This window comes from Clarias gariepinus, chromosome 23, assembly GCF_024256425.1.
Source record: "Clarias gariepinus isolate MV-2021 ecotype Netherlands chromosome 23, CGAR_prim_01v2, whole genome shotgun sequence".
NCBI classification, from domain to species: domain Eukaryota; kingdom Metazoa; phylum Chordata; class Actinopteri; order Siluriformes; family Clariidae; genus Clarias; species Clarias gariepinus.
Window position 1 is genome coordinate 16,154,481 of NC_071122.1, and position 22,637 is coordinate 16,177,117.

Below are 22,637 nucleotides of genomic sequence, written 5' to 3' on the forward strand. Positions count from 1 at the left end.
TCTATAAATTTATATCCCTATAAAGGTTCTCAGAAGACGAAAGCATGAAGTACTCTAAAATCTTCTGGTAGAAGGTTATTTTGACTTTGGAATTGATAAATGCAATTGACCAACACCAGCAGATGACATTGCAACCCAGATCATCACCAACTGTGGAAACATCACACTTTAATTTCCAAAAAACAAATGCAAACTTTTCTTACATCTAAAAAAAGGATTTTGGACCACTGAGTAACAGTTAGTCCAGTTAAGATACCTCTGAAATTGTCTCTGGTGTGTGTCTCAGAAGTGGTTTGAAACTACAGTAAGTATCCAAATAGGAATGCCCATTTCCTCTTGATGCACTTCAGCCTTACTCGACTCTCCCAAGGTCTTGAATCAGCTTCGCTTAATAATTTTCATAACTTAGGGGTAATCTGTGTTGCTTGTGCACCGTTTCTACTATACTTTTCTATTTCAGTCAACTTTTCATGAATATGCTTCATAAAAGCACCTTCTTTGGTTTACCTGTGGAGAATGATCATCTTCTAAACATGCATGTATATATACTGTACTTCAGCAGTATTCATCTGCAGAAGACTAATCTTTAGTTTTTAAAACTCTTTTTAGAAACACAGTATTTATACTGTATTCTAATATTTTGAGATACTGGATTTTTGATTTTCATAACCTGTAAGCCATAATCATTGAACTTAATAAAAAAGGCGTAAACATTTTCACTTTATGTGTAATGAATCTAGAAAATAAGTTACTTTAAGTATAAGTACTTTTTGAATTAAATAATTTAAAAATATATACAGTGCAGTTAAAAAATATTTGCCCCTTCCTGATTTTTTTTTTGCATATTTGTCACATTTAAATAATGAAGATCATCAAAGAAATTACACAAAGATAACCATAGTCAATACAAAATGCATTTTTTAAAATGATTTCATTTATTAATGGAAAAAAGGCTGTCCAAACCTACCTACCCCTATGTGAAAAAGTGATTGCCTCCTTTTTAAATCCTGAATGAACAGTGATTTTTGAAAAGCTGAGTTACATTTCATTTGCCACACCCAGGGCCAATTACTGCCAGACTTGTTGTATCAAGAAATCACTTAAATAGAACCTGTCTGACAAAGTAAGACATGCTAAAAACAATTCTAGAGAATATAAAGTAATTTAAAACATATGAGAAACAAAAAGTTATTGACATGTCTTGGGCATGTCTGGAAAAGGTTTCAAAGCCAAATCTAAGGCTTTGGGACTCCAGCGAACCACGGTGAGAGCCGTCATCCACAAATGGAAAAAAAACACACTTTTTTTTTAATTGTAACAATTGTAAACCTTCTGAGGAGAGCATCACAACGACTTCTCCGGGAGTTCATAACAGAACTCAGAACAACATTTAAAGAACTCATGATTCAGTTTCATGTGTGACATTAAAATTTTTTTTAATTATATTAATCATTTAGGTGTGATGACAAATATGCAAAAATTTTTAATCAGGAAGAGATCAAATACGTAACTGTAAGTGTGTCTATATATATATATATATATAGTATTCATCTGCAGAAGACTAATCTTTAGTTTTTAAAACTCTTTTTAACTAGCTATACACCTTTAGCCTAGTTTCTAAAAAAATACATACAGACTTATGGTTTTAAATAGCATATTGTAGATATTATATTTAATGCATCTTTAAATTATACCAGGGTTCCAGAGGAAGGGGGATCTAAGCTAGATTCCTTCTGAGCAGTTTCCTTGAAGGCTAGGTGCTCCGAGTATTGAGAGAGCTCCACATACCTGATAAAAATAGAGACCATATTTAGACATCATTTTTTATATAAAAAAACAAAGTAAGCAAGATTTATGATGTACCTGCCATGCAGTGGGTGCCCATGAAAGGATGTCAACTGGGGAATCTGTGGGAGCGAGTAGAGTGGGCCCAGCGGGACAGACCATGGCAATTTCACCAGGTGAAGGGGGGTGCGCAAGCGAACACCATCTTGTCCTCTGGCCGCAGTGGGGTAACCTAGTGCATTCCTTAGATACCAGTCCCAGAGTCCCTCCAATGCAAGAGCCTTGTGTAGGCTCCGGGCAGAGTCATCAATGGCAGGGAGGGAGAAGGGTCCAGGTTTGCTACTGAAAGTGACTTGGGAATTGGGCATCTCTGTTTGGTGGTGCAGTAGATTTGGAAAGGATGAAGAAGTGGAGCTGGATAAAAGGTTGGTAGGCTCATGTGCATATGCTATTAAATGGTCTAAGGTGTGCTGCTGGAGAGGAGTAAAGGGCCCACAGGATTTTGTTCGTGTGACTTTGGCTTGGCATGGTTTAGTTTGGTAATTCGGCGCAAATGCGGGGCTGTATGAAGGTGTGGCAGAGGCTACTTGCATCTGGGAATGAGGAAAAACATTGCAATGAGCTGAGGTCCCAGATTTGGGAACAGCAGAAAGGTTAGGCCATATGTGATCTGAAAAGTGTTGTTGTGACTGAACTGGTCTCTTTTGTAGCGTTCTCATACAGTCCATACATGTCTCACTGTAGCCTGCCCCACTTCCTTTGTTAATCAATAAAGGCATATGGCCTTGTTCTTTAGATCCAGCCAGCTGCCTCTCTGGGCTCCCATGGTACATGTGCCTCAACTTGTTGTCAGTCAAGGACTCTGAGCTCTTATAACGTCCAGTTCTTGGGGGCAAGACATTTCGGGAAGCCACTAGCTGAGGATGGCAAGAACGGTCAAGCAATGCGTCAGAGCTGTTACTGCGACGGGCAAGAGAGTTGTATGTATAACTTGTAGGTTCTGAGGAGAAACTTTCCAGAGATGCCATTGGAACAAACTGAGAAACATCTGCACTTCCGTCCCATTGCTTTAGTGCTATATCACCAGACATATAGGACCTGACAATGTTAAGAGAGATGCTGTCGTGAATAAAAGTGTCAGACAGAGGATTATCTTTAATCCATATTTAGTACCCATTCTATACACATGCTCAACATAGAATGCATGTAAAACGGCATGGCCAAAAAAAGTAATTTGTATTTAAATAAGCAAATATTTAAGAGCCTCATATTAAATAATTACTGCATTAATTAATATGTTTCTGCTAGCAACAATTCTTTTAACCATATCTTATGTAACAACTAGCTTGATTCTAAAAGAATCATATCAGAAGATGTATCCCATGTTCCCATGATTAGTCAGCTGATCAAGATGTATCAGGCTCAAATCTGGTTCTGGGAGCATAAAGCATCATTATCACACATGAATTGGTCAACAAAGTTCTGACATTAACACAACTGAAATGTGGGAAGTAGTAGAAAATTTGAAGGTGATATTAGACTCTTCTGTTATCAATACTTGATCTTGACCCAAAAACTATGCAATTGTGAAGTGAAATAAATGTTGTCAAAACTTTTTTTGGCCAGGTAACATACAGTATAAGTACTTCATTAAATTATATAACAAAAGTGGAGAGTTTAGACAGAATAAGAAATCAAGCACTGTACCTCACATGAACGCAGACTGGCGTACTTTGAGATGGTACAGGAGTAGCTGGAACACTTCTGCTATCCTCATTAGATGCACTTCTTGTCAGGGAATGACTTGGGCTACAGTATTAATCATGTGTTTTTTACTAACTACAACACAAAAATGTCAAGCAAGGTGCTGCCAGCAAAATAATACCATGCTTACCTGATAGAGCTAGAGGGAGCATTCTGGCATGCTTTCATCTCATAGTAAATCTCCACTGGAGACAAAGTCTTACACATGCAGCTATCAGGACTGCTAGAGGCCAGGCGAGGGTGAGAAAGTGAGCGATGCTTGGATACCACACTGGACGAGAAGTTGTCTGTGGACCACAAAAGACAAGGGGTTATGTGTTGTTCAGGGTATTAAAAAAGTATCCAGATTAAAGATTTTAGGAAGGCAAAAAGACTTGTTTGAACTCTTAGGATTTTAGGGGTTTAGATTGCTGGAAACCTATTGTTTTTGTAGGGACGATTTTTTTGTCTTTTTTTAAATTATTTTCTTCTAGTATTAGTTTTTTTTTTTTTATTACACCGTAAGTCACACAGACATGAAACTTGATTACCTGTATTCAAGTGTAACAAAATTTATGGGAAATTACTAAGCACAGTCTAAAACAAAAAAAAAGGTGCAAGCAGTTAGAAAAAAAAGAACACGGGATAGTCATTTTTACAAAGTTGGAGAAGAACAGTTCCTTCAGTACCAGAAATAAAAAAAATAAACGGTTAATATAGTTACTGTAATAACCCACTACTGCCTTCTAAATTAGCAGAAGATATAATTAAATTTTTAAACTTAAAGAAGGTAATATCTAACTTTACAAGCTTATATTATATATAAAGATACAACAGTAATGGTACTTATGACTAAAAGGTACTTATGACCCCCCAGAAGCTGAATGGTGATGGCGGCAAGGAAAAACTCCCTGAAATGGCAACAGGAAGAAACCTTAAGAGCAGCCAGACTTAACAGCGAACCCATCCTTTGGGTGATAACAGATAGCAGGAATTCATTTTAACAGGACATGTGTTTAAATTAATATGTCCAATTCATTTTTGAAGGCTCAGGGACAAAACTATGGGAAATTCCAGTCCTGAACTATTACGCGACTGCAGCCATAAGTCCTCAGAGAGCAGCTGTCTGCATCGGCTGAGGTCAGGACCGGCTTCATGGTAAAATGGAACCATCCCCAGTCACCACATACATCCCAAGTCCATTTAAAACATATCCTAATATAATTTATAGATGTGCATTTTTTGTAAATATTTCATATATATACACATCTTCCTTAAACTGGATACCATTACATAAAGTGCCAAAACTGTAATTTCTTAAGTTTTGTCTTGAATTATATCTGGTTGATGTTTATGAATCACCTGTGTGACATCCACGGTGAGCAGTCCTCTTGTTATGTAAAATGTTTTTGTCTGATTTGATACTTTGATGGAGAGCACCACTGAAACCAGTCTTCACCTGTTTTCGATGGCCCAGGTCATCCTGCACACAATTAAAGTTGCCCAGACATCAAAAACTATAATAAAAATGGTTTATCATTACATTTGGGCCCTTCTCAAAATACCTTTGCAGTAAAGATTTTGCATGTATGGTACATACTCCCACAAAATTACAGTTTTTGTAACTTTTGTAAACATTTCCCCCTTCAGACTGTTAGAGAGCAATCCCTCCTGAATTTTAACTATTTTTAACAACTCCTTTCCCGTGAGTGACTCGTTATGCATAAGTTTATGACGTAATATAACTTTATCTAATGAGTTACATAAAAATTCATCCGCTTACAGTTATCATGAATGGGAAATCTAGCTTTGGAAACCAAAACTGTTTTTGTACCAGAATGCAAACGTTTATTCCTGCTGTTTAGTTGAACATTTTACTAGGTGGGGATTGGCTCACTTTTGGAGCCAGCTCCAAGTGGTGGTTTGTGCAATTGCACTTTTTGGCACTTTTGGTTGGACTTGTTTTTCAGAACTGAGGTTGCCCCTTGTATTACTGTACTACTGCCATAATAATACAAATGGACATAATCTCTGCCTTCTCAGCATGAGACCTGAGTTTAAATCTTGGCAGCAGCATTTTTGTATGTCACTTTGTACAAGAGAGGAAAGCAGGGCATCCTCTATTGTACAACTACTGTATGCTTTACCATACTAATATACTATTCTAATATTGTCTGGGGCAAAGGGGTTATTTTACGTCAGAAAACATAAAATAAAATTTAGCTGCCCACTGGCCAGTAATTCCCTGCAAAGTAGACTGCACAGGGAGCAAGGGGAAGGGAGCACACTTTAAAGTAAAATATCGAACAGACTTCAGTAATCCATTGCTCCTTGTGAAGCAAAGATCTAAGGACCTAAACTTTAATACCAATTTTTGGCAGCCTGAATTTGAGAGACATGTTTTTTTGACAATTGAATATATTTTCAAACATCAATTTAGTAGAGTAAATAGTTTCACTTTGAATGTTCAATTACATTTTCATTTTAAACATACAACCACAATAAATTGCAATGCCATCCACCCTTTCCATTGTTCCAAATTGTAATGCGGAAAAAACTAACATCTGTATTGGGATTTTTATTTAGTTCATTTAATTCAACATGCCATTCTGAGGAATTTTGGCACTGTTATACTTTAATATTTCTAACAAGCATGGTTCCTAATGCTTTTCATTATGGCTTACCTTGATTTAAAAACGTCCTCTAGCATATTTAACAGTGTTTTTTAACTGAAACGTTCCCCTCATCTCTCAGAAAGACATGCATATAGACTGTTTATTGTCAAGGCTTCTAGGTGGTGGAATTAACTTTTTTTAGATGTCCGTACAGCCAAATCACTGGCAATCTTTAAGCAACTACTAAAGACCTATCTGTTTCTTAGGTATCAGGTTACCCCCTCTCCATCAAAAAAATGCTTTACTCTTTTGTACTAAATAAGGAAGATCTTTTAAGATATAAAGCATCCATTTGAACATAGATTATGTAAAAAATACAAATACAAAATGTTAATAACTTGTCAAATGAACAATTTCATATAAATTAATATTTTCACTATTTTTTATCTACTATAAGTCAAGCCCTAAATTAATACACTAGTCCAACACACTACTAAATATTCATAGTAAATTAGATCAACAATTGATAGAGTTCACACACACAGTGCATCTTAAAAAATACATCATGATTTTTAAAAATTTAAATCCAAAAATTAAACTCTCATATATTCTAGATTTAAAAATCATAAAGTGAAATATTTTCAGCATTTTTGTTCTAACTTTGATGATTATGGTTTACAGCTCAAATATTCAAATTTTCCTAAGGTCAGTCAAAAAGTAAATAAATGGCATTATTGAAGACCAGGTTGCTTTGATAGCAGCCATCAGCTCATCTGTATTACTGGGTCTGGTTTTTCTCAGCTTCCTCCTGAGAACTCATCACAGATATGAGCTTCAGTTAAGATGGCTGGCCAATTAGGCACAGTAATAGCATGGTCACAAACCAGTTACTGTAGTTTTATTGGCAGTTTTAGCACTGTGGTCAGGTGACTGGAAAAGGACATCAGCATCTCCATAAAGCTTGTCAGCAGATAGAAACACAAAGGGCACTTAAATCTCCTGGTAGATAGCTGCATTGACTTTGGACTTGATAAAACACAGTGGAGGAGGAATAGCAGATGACATGGATCTCCAAATCATCACTGTCTGTGGAATCTTCAATCAGCTTGGAGTCTCTACCTCTCCACATGTTCCCAGGACACTAGGACCTTGATTTCCAAATAAAATGCAAAATTTACTTTCAACTGAAATAAGGAATTTGGACCCCTGAGCAAAGGTTTTATAAAATGCTTTTTGATGTACTAAGAATGCAGAGTAAGCCCATTGCCTGAAAATAACTGTGCATGGAGGATCTTGATGCAATGACTTACTCAACCCCTTGTGCTCACCCAAGTTCTTGAATCGGCTTTGCCTGACAATCTTCTTAAAGCTGCATTCATCCCTATTGCTTGTGCACCTTTTCCTACCACAATTTTCCCTTTCAGTCTCCTTCCCATGAATATGCTTCCTTACAGCACTCTGCTGATCCTTGAGAGGACTTAAAAGCACATTCTCATTTAGGAGAAAGCAGATAGTATAACCATAAATCAATCCCTGCTTCATACTGTATGTGCGCAATCAGGTCGAAAGTTTGATTTTATAATAGGAAATGGGTTAAAGTTAATATAAAGTATAGTTAATGTAAGACCACCTTCACTGATATATACTTGGGTACAAAACTATTCTTCGCAATTTTAGATATTTACAATTTAAGCCATTTAAGATTGAAGGGTATTTAAAATAATGCATAATACTGTAAAAAAACAAAACAAAAAACATATACATATAACTAAAATATATCTAAAAATAATCTTTTACCACTTTTTCACATTTTGTCAGGTTACAACCACAAATGTAAATGTATTTTATTGGAATTTTATGTGATAGATGTGACACCACAACGTGGCGCATAATTGTGATGTGAAAAGAAAATGATAAATGGTTTTAAAATGTTTTACAAATAAATATCTGAAAAGTGTGGATTGCATTTATATTCAGCCTGCTTGAGTCAATACTTTGTAGAAACCCATTTTGCTGCAACTACAGCTACAATTCTTTTGGGTATGTTTCTACCAGCTTTGCACATCTAGAGAGTGAAATTTATGACAGCATCAAAAATATGCAACAATTGCATTTGAACAATTATTGAGATGTGTCTGCTACTTTATGCTGTATAAAACCTTCAAAATGGCTTTAAACTAAGGTGCTGTTAATTGGTTATTGGTTCCAATATCCAATAATTGGTGATTGGTTTGAGGTTGGTAACTCTAAATGAACTTCTCCTCAGCAGCAGAGGTAAGTTCTGGTCTTGCTTTGCTGGGAAGGTCTTCATGAGAGTTTCATCATAGTGCTTGATGGGTTTCGCAATTGCGCTTGACAATGCTGTTCTTGCAAGAACTATTCTTAGTGTCTTAAAATAACAACTGACTGTTGTTGTTGCTACTTAATTACCTAATTCCAGATGAATTATTTCATATTTTTGAAATCGTAAGTAAACTTGGGTCCAAACTTTTGACTGGTGTGTCCAAACTTTTGACTGGTACTGTACGTAGCTTTATCTAAGATGACAAGGCTTATTTAATGCTACACACTCATTTAGTTTTAACCATATTTCTGTTAAACACAGTATATCAAACTCTTGATCAGTGATCTATTCATTTCCAATAGGCACTATAGATGTAATAGACCTAATATTTAACATTCCTAGCTTCAGGTGAGTGGGAACAGACCTATTCTCAATATGATGTAACCTAGGTGATGACGTGTAGTAGGTCGATGGTGAGCCTTTTTTTCTGCTCCCTGAAGAGATCTTTGAATAGTCATTAAGCCCAGACTGTTTTCAGAGCACAACCTGGACACCAAGCAGTTCAGCGACCATAACCTGTTGTGAGCTGTCGCCACATTACATTGGGATTGGGCCAGACTTCGCCTTTGCCAATTTCCACACCTCTACAAAGTTACAACTGCTTAACTTGGACTGAAAAAGGTGTATATTATTAGCTCCTACATGTATGACTATATATAAGAACCTGTGCATGCCTAATACCCTTATCTCAACTACGCGGTTTGACTCACGGTGAGATGCAGAGTTAGGCACCGTGAGTCGCAGCGATTGCCCGCAGACGTTCCGCAAAGTTCTGTAAGGACCGCGAGCTTCCGCGAGGACCGGCGCACGGAAAGATGGAAACGTCAAAAATCATGATGAACCCTACTTATGGCCACCGTGCAAAACCGCGTAGGTGAGATAGGGGTATAGGACCTTACCTGCTATCTCCTGCTAAAGCATCCAGACATTCCCTACATCCCAGATATTTTACGACACTACTCTCACTCTTGATAACCCTCTGTAAAGTCTGGATGCGTTCCTATAATTTTACAATCTTCTCCACTAGAGTGCTAACTAATAAATACCTATTACAGATAAAATTATTACTAACGACAGGAAGAATCTCCAAATATCCTGCATCTCACAGATTGAACAAGCTGAATATTTACAATGATAAGCTTTAACATACCTTAGTTGGAGTTTTGTTGATATTATTCCTGACAGATCTGGTGTGGATGGATTCCGTTTGCAATCTTTAGATGAAGAAACTAAAGCGTTCTTTAAAAAAAAAAGAAAAAAAGAAAAAGAGGCAGAATGGAAAAATGAAAGATGCAATGAAATAAAAACAACAAACCTGTTGACATATATGGAGAAAAAGCAGTTTTAAGTGCTTATATAAGCAAGAAACCTGCAATAAATGATTTAAAAACAGGAACTACATCACAGGTTGTTCCTCAAAAGCAAAATAAACAAACAGAAAAGGCTGAAACTTTACATGTAATGAATCTAGAATGCATGAGAGTTTGACTTTTTCAATTGAACAAATAAAAAAAATCAATGAATTTAAAAAATCCATAATATTCAAAATTTTTCTGAGATGCACTGTAGAAGCCTTTCCCCTTTAGGAAGGCTGGGAGCCTTTCCCCTTTAGGAAGCATTTTATTGCAATCTAATATTTTATAAATAAATTTGTATTAACTTTCAAATGGATTTGACAAAGTGTATTTTCTTTATGATTAAAAATGATTATCGATTGAAATTTGATATCAATATTTTCATCCCACATTTACACCAGAAGTAACATTATACAAATCTCTACACAAAAGTTGAATTGGTAAAATGTAGATGGTGTTCAAATAAAATAAAATAAATATTCAATTATTTGTCACTTTTAATTTAAAGCACAGAGAAATTATTTCTTTGCATATCCAATTTAGGGACCTGCCATCAAAGCGCAGGGTCAGCCAGGATACAGCGCCCCTGGAGCAGACCGCGTTAAGGGCCTTGCTCAGGGGATTAAGGGGTCAGTGGCAACTTGGCATTTCTGTGTTTCTATCTCTGATTAAATTTTTGTCAAGGTTAACTTTGGGTTGCTAAAACCACCCCATTGTACTGATTAAAGATTTTTCCCTTACCTCCAACTTTGAAGTCGCATCAAATGCCTTTCCAGCTCTTCGTTGAACAACCGGGGGCTGTTCACCCACTTCCAGTGGAAAGTCATATGGAAGTTTTCCTGTCAGTTCCTGCAAAAACAATTTTACTTCTACTACTATTGCTACGACTACTTACTAAATAATAATAATAATTATGTTAATTATGATAATAACTATTATTATATTTAAATTTATTAAATATATTATTATAAGACATTTTTGTTTATAATACATGGTATACGTTGCCTAGCTAAAAAAAAAAAAAAAAAAAAAAAGAAAGAAAGAAAGAAAGAAAGAAAGAATTGGGTTTAACTGAGGAATCTGGAATCTGGTTTAAAACATCCAATGCATTATTAAAACCTGGTAGGATATTGCTGAACCTCCAGCACTGTGTGACTGTTAAGAAATATAGGCTCAGCAACATTATGTGGTAAAAGGATCAAGTCAGGGACAATGATACAGTACCTGATTTTACTGAATGACCATGTTATCTTATTTATTTATTTTCTGCCCTGATGGCATGGGCATATACCAGAAACCAAATGGTGAATGAGTAGATATGGCAACCTAATAAATCCTTTTTACATATTGATTGCCCATCAAACTGCATGCCATAATCAAGGCAGTTTGTTTTTAACAAAATATCAAGTTTTCCATATTTTGTTTTACATTCAACTTATTATGGATTCAAATAATCCCCCCCCCCCCCCCCATCATTCTATACACACTACTCCACAATGACAAAGTAAAGCAGATGTTTAAAGTGTTTTCTTAAATTATTACAAAACAAAAACTAAAATATCCCATTTACGCAAGTATTCAGACCCTTTGGTATGACACTTGTAATTGAGCTCTAGTGCATCCTACTCCTACTGATGCTTCTATAACTTATTTGGAGTCTAATTACCTAATGTACTTCATTGGCTGTAAGTAGAAAAGGCACACACCTGGTTATACACCTGGTCAGTGTGAATTATCTACATACCTCTATGTATTTATATTACAGTATCTCAATGTCCTGAGAATTATCTACATACCTGCAAGACAGGATTGTGTCAAGACATCTGGGACAAAAAGCATCTGAAGGATACTCAAACCAACATCTCATTATACTATCCCTGCAGTCAAACACGGTGATGGCAGCATCTTTCCAATATAGAATAATCCTGACTCTGAACCTTTTCCAGATTGCTCTGGATCTCAGGCTTGGAGATTTCCAACCCACAAATCTGTCAAAACCCTAGAGAGGCCCTGCTAAAGTCTGCGCCTAACCCCTGCAGAGAATCTTTTTATAGACCTGAAAATGGCTGTGCCCATCCCTGCCTAGAAGAATTTAAGGAAACTTCCAAAAGAAAGGTGCACTAAGCTTGTAGCATAATTCCCAAGAAGACTTGAGGCTTTCCGTGTTGCCAAAGGAGCTTTAACCAAGAACTACTTGATGGTCATGAACACTTACTGAAGGTAAGTGGATCTTTTAATCAAAATTTTTAATAAATTAACAAAACTCTTCACTTTAACTTTAACACAATCACTGTAAATTATTGTGTGTACAATGAGCAGAAAAAACAAAGATAAGCAAATATTCTATATTCACTTAATCGTGGGGTCTATTATATCATCATAACTTTATTTAAAACATTGTCAAGGTTCCCTCTCATAAGCTTACAGCTACATTTTATGCCCAAAGTTATAGTGTAAACTGACATACTGCCTCCAGCAGACACACTTGTCGTAGTTCCTTTTGTCTACAGCCTAAAAGAGTCTGCAGACATCGCTTCTTCTCCTGCAGGTTCGAGATCCTCTCAGCCTGCAGCTTGCTGTTCTGGCAGCCCTGGAATTCTACACAGACATAAACCTGTACTTAGTTCCTTCAAACAAAAACAGTAAAAATGTGAAGAACATGCAAGCAATATCTACAAGGGCTTTTTGTCTAAAGTAAAAAGTAAAAGTATGCAAGTAAAAGGTTCTCAGAGTATTCTGGTCCCTCAACTTAGGTCCTGCCGGGAACCAAACCATCAAGAACAATGGTAAGTAACTCAGTTGGCATGACTGCAATGATATGCTACATTGTGCAGTTTGGATCAATATTTAACTTTAAATGGAGAAAAAATAGAACAGGAATGTTTATTTCTCCCCGGTCAATGATACAGTACTTGATTTGAGTACCTGCTTTCCATCTGACTTGTATGTAAATTGGTGAGTTAAATTTGAAAGTTATAATTGTGTTGGGCATTAAAAAAAACATGAAGATTAGATGCTAATTTCTGAAACATGATAATGTATGCACCAATGTTTAATAGATGTAAACAGCTTTGGGATAACCACAATATTGGAGACAAAAAAATAAATAAATAAATAATGCAATGTATTAATGCAGGGTCTGGGTTTGATTCCCGCCTTGGGCCTATGTACAGTACTTGGAGTTTGCATGTTCTGCCTGTTTAATGTTTAAAAAATTACATTGGTTCAATAAGATTGTGAAAATTGTAGTACAAACATTTTAAATACATTCAAGATATATGAGGTAGCTATATTAATGTAATATTTTTCCATGGAAAAATGTGGCCTATGTAATACGTTCAACCGATGAATATTTTTGGACTGTTTTGGTGTATGGGAGAAGTTCCCAGTAACAATCATAACCAGTGACCTTTTGTGTAAGTTAATAGAACTACAGTAAATGAAAGTAAAATCAGTTACCTAAAAAACATGTTATGGCTATAATAGAAAAAAACTACTCACCAGGCACACCTAAACCCATGGCAGTAAGCCCAGGTGTTTTGATCTCCATAGAATATGGGTCACACTGCCATTGTCAAACCTTACATTCTAAAAAAAATCAAAAATGTTATTTCAAAGAACCAGTTCACAAATATATGTAAAAATTAAAAATAATAAAATAAAAACATTCAATATACACACTATCCATATGTTTCCTTGCTGTTGCAAATAGGTAATTCATTTCAACCATTCATGTAACTTCCACAGTCCTATATAGGGAAAAAATAATGCTGGTGGCTGACTGTTTCCTGTCTCTAAGCATTCATTCAATTTCTTAATAAACCCTGCAGAAAAGCAACAATATTACTTGTACAGTGGTGGCCAAAATATTAAGACAGCAGCTATCATGCATTATACAACAGTTAGTTATGACCGGGTATTGAATGACTGGACAAGAGGCATTCAATGAGTGGTGAAAATAGACAGTAACAGCACTGAGGCCTTTATCCGTATGTGTCACGGGTCATTGGTGTTCCTCAGTCGTTAATTACTGTACTGGGTAATCGCAGCATGGGTAAAAGTACAGGGTGGTATGATCCACAGCGGCTGCCTGGCAAAGCCCACATTCAGCACCAGTCCAGCAAGAAAACACATCTGCTAACATTTAAAAAAACACTTTCTACTTAATAATTGATTCATTCATTCAATTGAAGTCATTCTAAAATGCCATGCTGATAACCAGCACAATAGAACTCTCTCTTGTGTGATATTGCTAAATTATAGTTCTCCCTGTACCCAAAACAGGGTGTTTCGGCTGGTTTAGTTAAGGGATGAAACAAATTTGACAGGACTCCCAATTTCTAAAGTAAAACCTTCCAAAAAATGGCTAAAATGGGAATTTAGGGAATTCTCAAGTCAATTGTAAACTTTTGTGGCAAATGTCTGTAAATGATCTTCAGAAAATAAGCAAGCAGGCATTGATTGAACAAGTGAGGCCTTTTTGACTTTATGCCCAGCTGGATCCAGCAGGTTTTTGTAGAATAAAGCAAATTATTCTTATTATCTTGATTGTCATTATTTTAAAAAGTTTGCTAATGTGCATGCTTTAGGTCATATTCTTTTGTTCCCCTAACCAGTTCCTACAAATCCTACAAATATTCAACCAATTAATTTTCAAATTATTGGCTGAAGTTGTTTGAAGTTTAAATACACTTACGGTTAAATTATTTTCATATGGCTTTTTATACCATTGTTATGCAGATGACACACAACTCGTTCTCTCCTTTCCTCCCTCAGACACTCACGTTTCCACTCAGATCTCAGCATGTCTGGCAGACATCTCATCCTGGATGACAGCTCGTCAGCTGCAACTCAATCTCAGTCTAACTGAAAATAATCCCTCTGCCAAGACCTTGTGATCTCCCTGGACAACAATCGGATCACTCCTTCGTTTACTGCCTGCAATCTTGTGGTAACCCTGGACAATCAACTGTCAGTTTCCCCACACATTGTAACCTTACTCTCGATTTTTTCTTCACAACAACAGGAGAATTCGGCCCAATTTTTCTACACAGACTACTCAGGTGTTTGTTTAGTGCCTCCAACGATAAGTGTAATATGATGCACTGCTTTAAAGGGTAAATTAGTTTAACACATTTACATCAAGAAATGAATAATTAAAAAGGAAGTTGGCTTTAATATAATAACAGAAACAAACTACAATATGAACTCTATATCACGCTGTGGCCGCAGATTTGTGGGAAGTTCATAATTTCACTTGTCAATTTATTGTAGAATGTTGGCTAATTTTGTGGGAGAATTACAGTGAACAATTCTTACTTACTGTACTGTTTGCCACAGATTTGCCAGAAAGTATGGAAAATTACCTGCAAGTTCATTTTTTCACATGCAAATTAATTTTGTGGCTAACTTGTAGTAGTCTTCTGGTTTGTGGCGAATTAACATCTCCCATGCCTCTGGCAAATATTTTCTACATAATAAGATCTCTTCAATCATAAAAATGTAAAGTTTTTGGCAAACAGTTTAGGCAAACCTCTGCCCAATTAGCCACAAACTTGTAGTAGCTTCCTGGCTAAATTTGTAATAAATCTATGGTAAACGGTAAATTAATTCTAAGTTCTATTACTGTATTTGCAACAGGATAGCCAGAATGTGTGTGGTTTATGGCTCACATATCTTGTATTAGATTTCTGGCTCAATTTCTTTGGGGGGGCTATTTACAGCACATTAACTTTTACAATGTCTCTGGCAAGCAGTTCAAAAATTTAAGACACACACAGACTCCAGATTAAAGATAACATAATTCCTTTAATAAATAAAACAGCAACAGTGTAACAGCACAATAAGAAAACAGTGTGATATAGCAAATTATTAATATTATTATTATTATCATTATTATTATTATGCATAAATTATTTTTAAAAACACAATATTACCAACAGAACTAATCAAAGAAAAAGAAACAATAATTAAGCAAGATTAAATCTGAGATCAAGATCAGGGAGGAACAGAAGAAGAAACATGTCAGTCTATTGAATTATGCAGTTATTGCTTACACATAAAATCTACATGATAAAATCACATCATGTCTGCAAAACTACAACTAATTTTTCTGCTTTGCACTTAGTTTTTGATTTCATTTACCAATTTTTGCAAAACATTAAACTATAATCCACATACTTAGACAATCAAGTTTTGCAAAAAAAAGGGTTAGGGGTTAGAAAAGTGCCCTAGCCAAAGAGGTGACCAAAAACCTGAAGGTTAGTCTGAAAGAGATCCAGTGTTTCTCTGTGGAGAGAGGAGAACCTTCCAATAGAAAAGCATTATACTCAAAAAGACTTGGGGCTGTAATTGGTGCCAAAGGGGCTTTAAAAAAGTTTCTCATGGTCCGAGAGTCCTTCAGGTGCCTTTTGACAAACTCCAGGCGCCTGTCATGTGACTTGCCTTAGCATATCTGAACTTTCTTACTATTTTTGATCAAAACATTTATTCTGCTTCTTCACTCAGTATATAAATACACTTTTAAACTGTTCATCAGTCTCTGAGTCTGCTACTGGGTTCATTTAAGTCAAAATGAAAGTTTAAAGTTTAAAGACCAAAAAGTCTGCAAAATTAAAAGCTACTTTCAATTTCAAAATGATTAAAAATGACAAGAATCAGAGATTCAACACTGGTAAGCATTTTCAATGCGCTTCCCTTGATAGACATATTTATACAGTGGGGCAATAAAGTATTTAGTCAGCCACCAATTGTGCAAGTTCTCCCACTTAAAAAGATGAGAGAGGCCTGTAATTTTCATCATAAGTATACTGTACCTCAACTATGAGAGACAAAATAATAATTATTATTTTTTTTTATCACATTGTAGGATTTTTTATTAATTAATTGGTATATTCCTCTGTACAATAAGTATTTGGTCACTTACAAACAAGCAAGATTTCTGATTCTCACAGACCTGTAACATTTCAGAGGCTCCTTTGTCCTCCATCTGTATTAATGGCATCTGTTTGAACTCACTATCAGTATAAAAGACACCTGTCCCCAAACTCCCCTATGGCCAAGACCAAAAAGCCGTCAAAGGACACCAGAAACAAAATTGTAGACCTGCACCAGGCTGGAAAGACTGAATCTGCAATAGGTAAGCAGCTTGGTGTAAAGAAATCAACTGTGGGAGCAATTATTAGAAAATGAAAGACATACAAGACCACTAATAATCTTCCTTGATCTGATGCTCCATGCAAGATCTCACCCTGTGGGGTCAAAAAGGTCACCATCTACCATCTACCATCAGTAACACACGGCGCCGCCAGGGACTCAAATCCTGCAGTGCCAGACGTGTCCCCCTGCTCAAGCCAGGCCCGTCTGAAGTTTGGTAGAGAGCATTTGAATGATCCAGAAGAGGATTGGGAGAATGTCATATGGTCAGATGAAACCAAAATAGAACTTCGTGTTTGAAGGAGAAAGAATGCTGTAAAGGAAAGAATGAATGGGGCCATGAATAGGGCCATGGATCGTTAGATTTTGAGTGAAAACCTCCTTCCATTAGTAAGGCCATTGAAATGAAACATGGATGGGTCTTTCAGCATAACAATGATCCCAAACACACCGACTGGGCAACGAAGGAGTGGCTTTGTAAAAAGCATTTCAAGGTCCTGGAATGGCCACCCATAGAAAATCTTTGGAGGGAGTTGAAAGTCCATGTTACCCAGCGACAGCTAAACATCACTGCTTTAGAGGAGATCTGCATGGAGGAATGGGCCAAAATGCCAGCAACAGTGTGTAAAAACCTTGTGAAGACTTACAGAAAACGTTTGACCTCCGTCATTGCCAACAAAGGGTATATAACAAAGTATTGAGATAAAATATTATTATTGACCAAATACTTATTTTCCACCAGAATTTTCAAATAAATTCTTTAAAAATCCTACAATTTGTGATTTTCTGGATTTTTTTCTTATTTTATTTCTCATAGTTGAGGTATTCCTGTGATGAAAATTACAGGCCTCTCTCAGCTTTTTAAGTGGGAGAACTTGCACAGTTGGTGGTTGACTTAATACTTTTTTGCCCCACTGTACCTGGAGTCAACAAATAAATGCAAGTTTAGGGTGTAAGGGTTCAAAACCCTTAAATAAGCTTAAACTAGTTATAACATGTTGGTGTTCCTGTTTTATTTATTAAATAAATTGTATTACCATTAATCTGGAGTACAGTGGTATTTTGAATTTTAAGAGGCCTCATCTTGAAATGTTTGCCAGAGACATGGACGATGTTAATTTGCCACAAATCTGATTTACATGTAAAAATATGGACTTGGAGCACCATGCTGCAAACGGCACACATTCTGGCAATCCTCTGACAAATAACAGATCTTAGAACTAATTGTTCATTGTAGGTTTACTAAAAGTTAGCCAGAAGGTTACCACAAGTTTGCCACAAACCTAATTTGTATGTGAAAATATATCCTTGCCACAAATTTGCGGCAACTTTGCCACAGGTATTTTCCAAAAGCCTAAAATGTTTGTTAGGAACAAGTTGCATTTGTCCTCAGACACGACATGTCTGTTTTTCTCCATATACATGATTCCCTTGGGTAACATCTTTAAAAGAAATGGGATTAGTTTCTATTGTTATACTGATGATACCCAGCTATACATCTTAACAAAACCAGACGAAATAGCCAAGTTGTCTAAATTAACTAAATGTGTCCAAGATGTAAAAGATTGGATGACCGATAATTTTCTCTTAATAAATTCAGATAAGACACAGATATTGCTTATTGGCCCAAAAATACAGTACACAACAGCTATCACGATCAGCTTGCATTTAGAAGAATGTACTATTCCTACCAGCTCAACAGTGAATGATCTGGGTGTAATATTACACTGTAAGTTATCCTTCGAAAATCACTCACTTACCTTCTATACCGCTTTATCCTGTATTCAGGGTTGCAGAGACCTGGAGCCTATCTCAGGAGGCTTAGGGCACAAGGCAGGATAAACCCTGGACAGGGTGCCAATCCATCGCAGGGCACACACACTTACACACTCATTCACGAACTACGGGAAATTTGGAAACGCCAAATTTAGCCTAATCTGCAGGTCTTTAGACTATGGAAGGAAACCCACCAAGCATGAGAAGAACATGCAAACTCCATGCACACGGGAATTGAGTCTGGCCTAGAATCGAACCTGGACCCTGGAAGTGCAAGGCGACGGTCCTAACTACTACACCACCGTGACGTCCCCCTTTGAAAATCATTTCCAATATTACAAAAACAGCCTTTTTCCATCTTAAAAATATTGCCAAGCTTAGAAACATTTATCTATATCTAATCCAGAAAATCTAGTTCATTAACAGATTAGTTAAATCAGCTGTGTTTGAGAAGAAGAATCACCAACCCGTGTTGGACACTGACCCTCCAGGACTGGATTTGGAGACCCCTGCTTTAAATGGAGACCTGAGACAAGCGCACTCACAATAGAGGGCGACACCGTCGAGATGATCATGCATTTTACATGCACGTCGTCATGCAGAGCGCTGACAAGCTCGCAAGTGCTTTGGAAAGAAGTTGAAAGTGGTGTGGCTGGCGTTTTATACACTTTTCAGACAGGACATGTGAACGACCCATTAGGGCAGCATGAAACTTTTACTTTAAAATCATTTTGATATCTCCTTTAAGGTCAAGAATGTACATTAGGTGTAAGTTAAAAGCAAGTTTAATAAATCATTTGCTTATCACCAACTGTTAAGGACCCCTGACTTGGAATTAAAGTAAGTCCTGGACCTTTAAACATTAAGTTTGAGAACCCTGCCATTTGCCAGGATCCTCTTAATGAGATCATTTGTGGCATTGTTTACTGTTAGCCCAGAAAAAAACAGTTTGATTACAAAATGGTACATTTAATAGTTAAGCAATCAGCAAATCAAATCATGCAGGCCTATTTCGATTAACTGCTACGTTCTTGGGTTTTCTCAAGGAAACAACACAATAAGGCAGTAAGATGTTCTGTACACGGATCCATTACTGGATCTCTGAGTGGAAGAGAAATTTGAACCTTTATTGTGAGTTTAACTTTTTGTTATTGAGGAATTAACTGATGGAACTTTAACATTCAGAATTAACCAATGAAACACATTGATATACATTTTCCTCCATTTATTAATTTTTTTTATTTGTTTATTAAGATTTTTTTTAATGATCTTCACTTACATAAAATATTTTTTATATATCTTTTTGTTGTAAAGTGTGGAAATATGTACCTAAACCTTACACCTGAACATTTTCAAAAAAAAATTTATCGTTATGCTTGTTTAAAGTAAAATAATAATAACAATAATAATAATAATAATAATACAACCAACAACAAACACCTAAAATAATCATAATTATTTATAATCATTATCATATAATACTAATACTAATAATATTAATGTTACTATTGATAGTTTATTTTGTTGTTGGTTGTATTATTAACATCATCATCATTATCAACAACAATATAAATAATAAAATCGCTATCTTAAGAAGCTTTAAAAACTGAAGAGATCTCAGTGGAATATATTCAAGTTAATCTGGTGACCAGAGTAAAAAGCGTCCAGAACAAATCAATAACCAATAACAGATGTGTGTGCATTCAAGAAAGAAGGATTTAATGAGACTAGTCTGCTGGAATGAGACGTGGAGAAAACCTGAATCGAGCTCACGTGTCATATATGAAGATCAGGTAATCACGCAGAACGGTGATGAAATCCTGTATTTATCGAAAAGGCAGCCGAGGGTCGAGCAGCGTAGCAGGACATCTAGCAGGACATCTAGCAGGTGCTCACACTGGCGTGGTGGGGAACATTCGAGCCTTTATCGCACCACCTTGTCGATTTGTGAAATGTCACCGCGGTTATGTCAACGACGATGGTGGTAAAAAAAAAAAATGCAGGAAGCTTCCAGAAACACGCATTAACGTCTTGTTCCGTCCTGCAGAATATCTCCGTCTGCATCAGATAAAACCACCATATTTTCTACTGATTCTCGCCGTTAACGCGTCCCAAAAGTGCATTTCGGCCCGAGCATCACCAGCAGGGACAGATATACGCTTTCAACCTCCTTAGCGAAATTCTTATTTTAGAAAACGGCAATTTAGTTTGAAACGGCAAAGAAATAACACAGACTAGACTCGGTCCAGAACAGCATCGCCGGTTTTAGTATCTGCAGTTAATAATCCCAAAACAGGGGCGTCGCCAGACTACCAGAAGGGGTGGGATTCCGGCGGGAAAAAAAATGAAGGCAGCAGAAACGTTTTTTTTTTAACGTCTTCAGCTGTGGAGTCTAGTTTGATATTTTACTGCTTTAGACAACGAGATTCAACGTGTACGTACTGTACTGAGATGATAATTTCCTCCCCTTAATTTGTAGAAAGGTATTTTTAGGTTTCCGGAACTTTGCTGTGACCTCAAATAGTCTGAACATTCTCCTGTGACCTCTTCTGTTGACCAGGCAATTCTGTGCAAAGGTCTCTAGAGGGAAAGGTGCTCAAATTTAAAAAGAAGCACATGGTACAAGATTTAAAAAACCATACATCAACATAATATAAATGATCTGTTGAACGCTTGCAACCGATATAAAAACAGAATATAATGTGTAATCATACAGCAGCCCACAAGTGATGGGAATTCTGGCTCTTTGCAGAGACGCATCATTTGGCTCGGTTTAACAATAAGAACTTGCTCTTTTGCTCCCAAAAGGCTCTTCAGTTAGTAAGTTCCTAAATTTCATTATCACTAACATTATCATTATTTTACATTATGTTTAAACATATCCAACACTATTAAACATATAGTATGTGAAACAAATGTTTAATTTATATGAATTTTGTAAATTAGTGTTTTGCTCCAAACACTCAAGTGCATCTGGCCCGTATGCACAATAATATTTAGATGCCCAAATTAAATCAAAACAAATATATAAATATAAAACAATAAAACAAACAATCTAAAACACAAATCTTTTAAAACCACTTTTAAAACAGAAAATAGCGTGTCACAGCACTCACTCATTCATCTTCTATACTGCTTATCCTGTGTACAGGATCACAGAGGGGCCTGGAGCCTATCCCAGGAGACATAAGGTACACCCTTGACAGTGTGCCAGTCAATCACAGGTCAGGCACATGCACACAAATACACATTTTAGAATAACCAATTAAAAATAAAAAACTAATAATTATGTGGAAAACAGCAGCGAAAAAAAAAAGAAAATGATGCACTGAACTTGAACATTGAGCAAATGACATGGCACGCATCATTACCAACTGTGAAATCTTCACACTGGACTTCAAAAAACTTAGGATTCTGTTCCTCTCCACTTTTGCTTGTGTGGCATACACACTTCAAGAATCAAGAATACTGACAAATATAATGTACCTAAAATAATAACACAAAAGATTTTGATCTTTAAATAGATCAATCTTTAAATCTCTTGATCTCTTACTCTAACCCCAGTCAGTTGACGACCTTAATGGATTTTTCCCATGAATAAATATTCCTTCCTGACAACATGGGCATATTCCAGGAGTCAAATTTTGAAAGAGTGCTTCTTGGAAATTGTATATATTTTTACACATAAACTGGACATCACAACGCATGCCTTTATCAAAGCTAAGGGTGATCTAATTAAATATTTGTCAGTCTTTTGTTTGGCCAGGCAGAGTATATACAGAAACCAGAGGCAGATTCAAGTATGGGCAACATGAGCAGGCACCCAGGGTGGCAACGTGTTTAGGGCAGCAACATGTCTGTCCA

General features: G+C 36.3%; 1 protein-coding gene across 1 annotated transcript; it reads right to left on the reverse strand.

Annotated features, from left to right (window-relative positions):
- Window positions 1-1,616: 1,616 nt before the first annotated feature.
- Window positions 1,617-20,957, reverse strand: ccdc120b (coiled-coil domain containing 120b). Its single transcript, XM_053484378.1, has 9 exons — window positions 20,547-20,957; window positions 13,344-13,430; window positions 12,310-12,440; window positions 10,584-10,691; window positions 4,891-5,011; window positions 3,680-3,836; window positions 3,493-3,594; window positions 1,864-2,883; window positions 1,617-1,788 (listed from the first exon to the last, which is right to left on the reverse strand). Exons 2-9 carry the CDS (start codon window positions 13,390-13,392, stop codon window positions 1,689-1,691), a joined length of 1,788 nt encoding a protein of 595 aa, XP_053340353.1. The 5' UTR covers window positions 13,393-13,430; window positions 20,547-20,957; the 3' UTR covers window positions 1,617-1,688.
- Window positions 20,958-22,637: the final 1,680 nt, after the last annotated feature.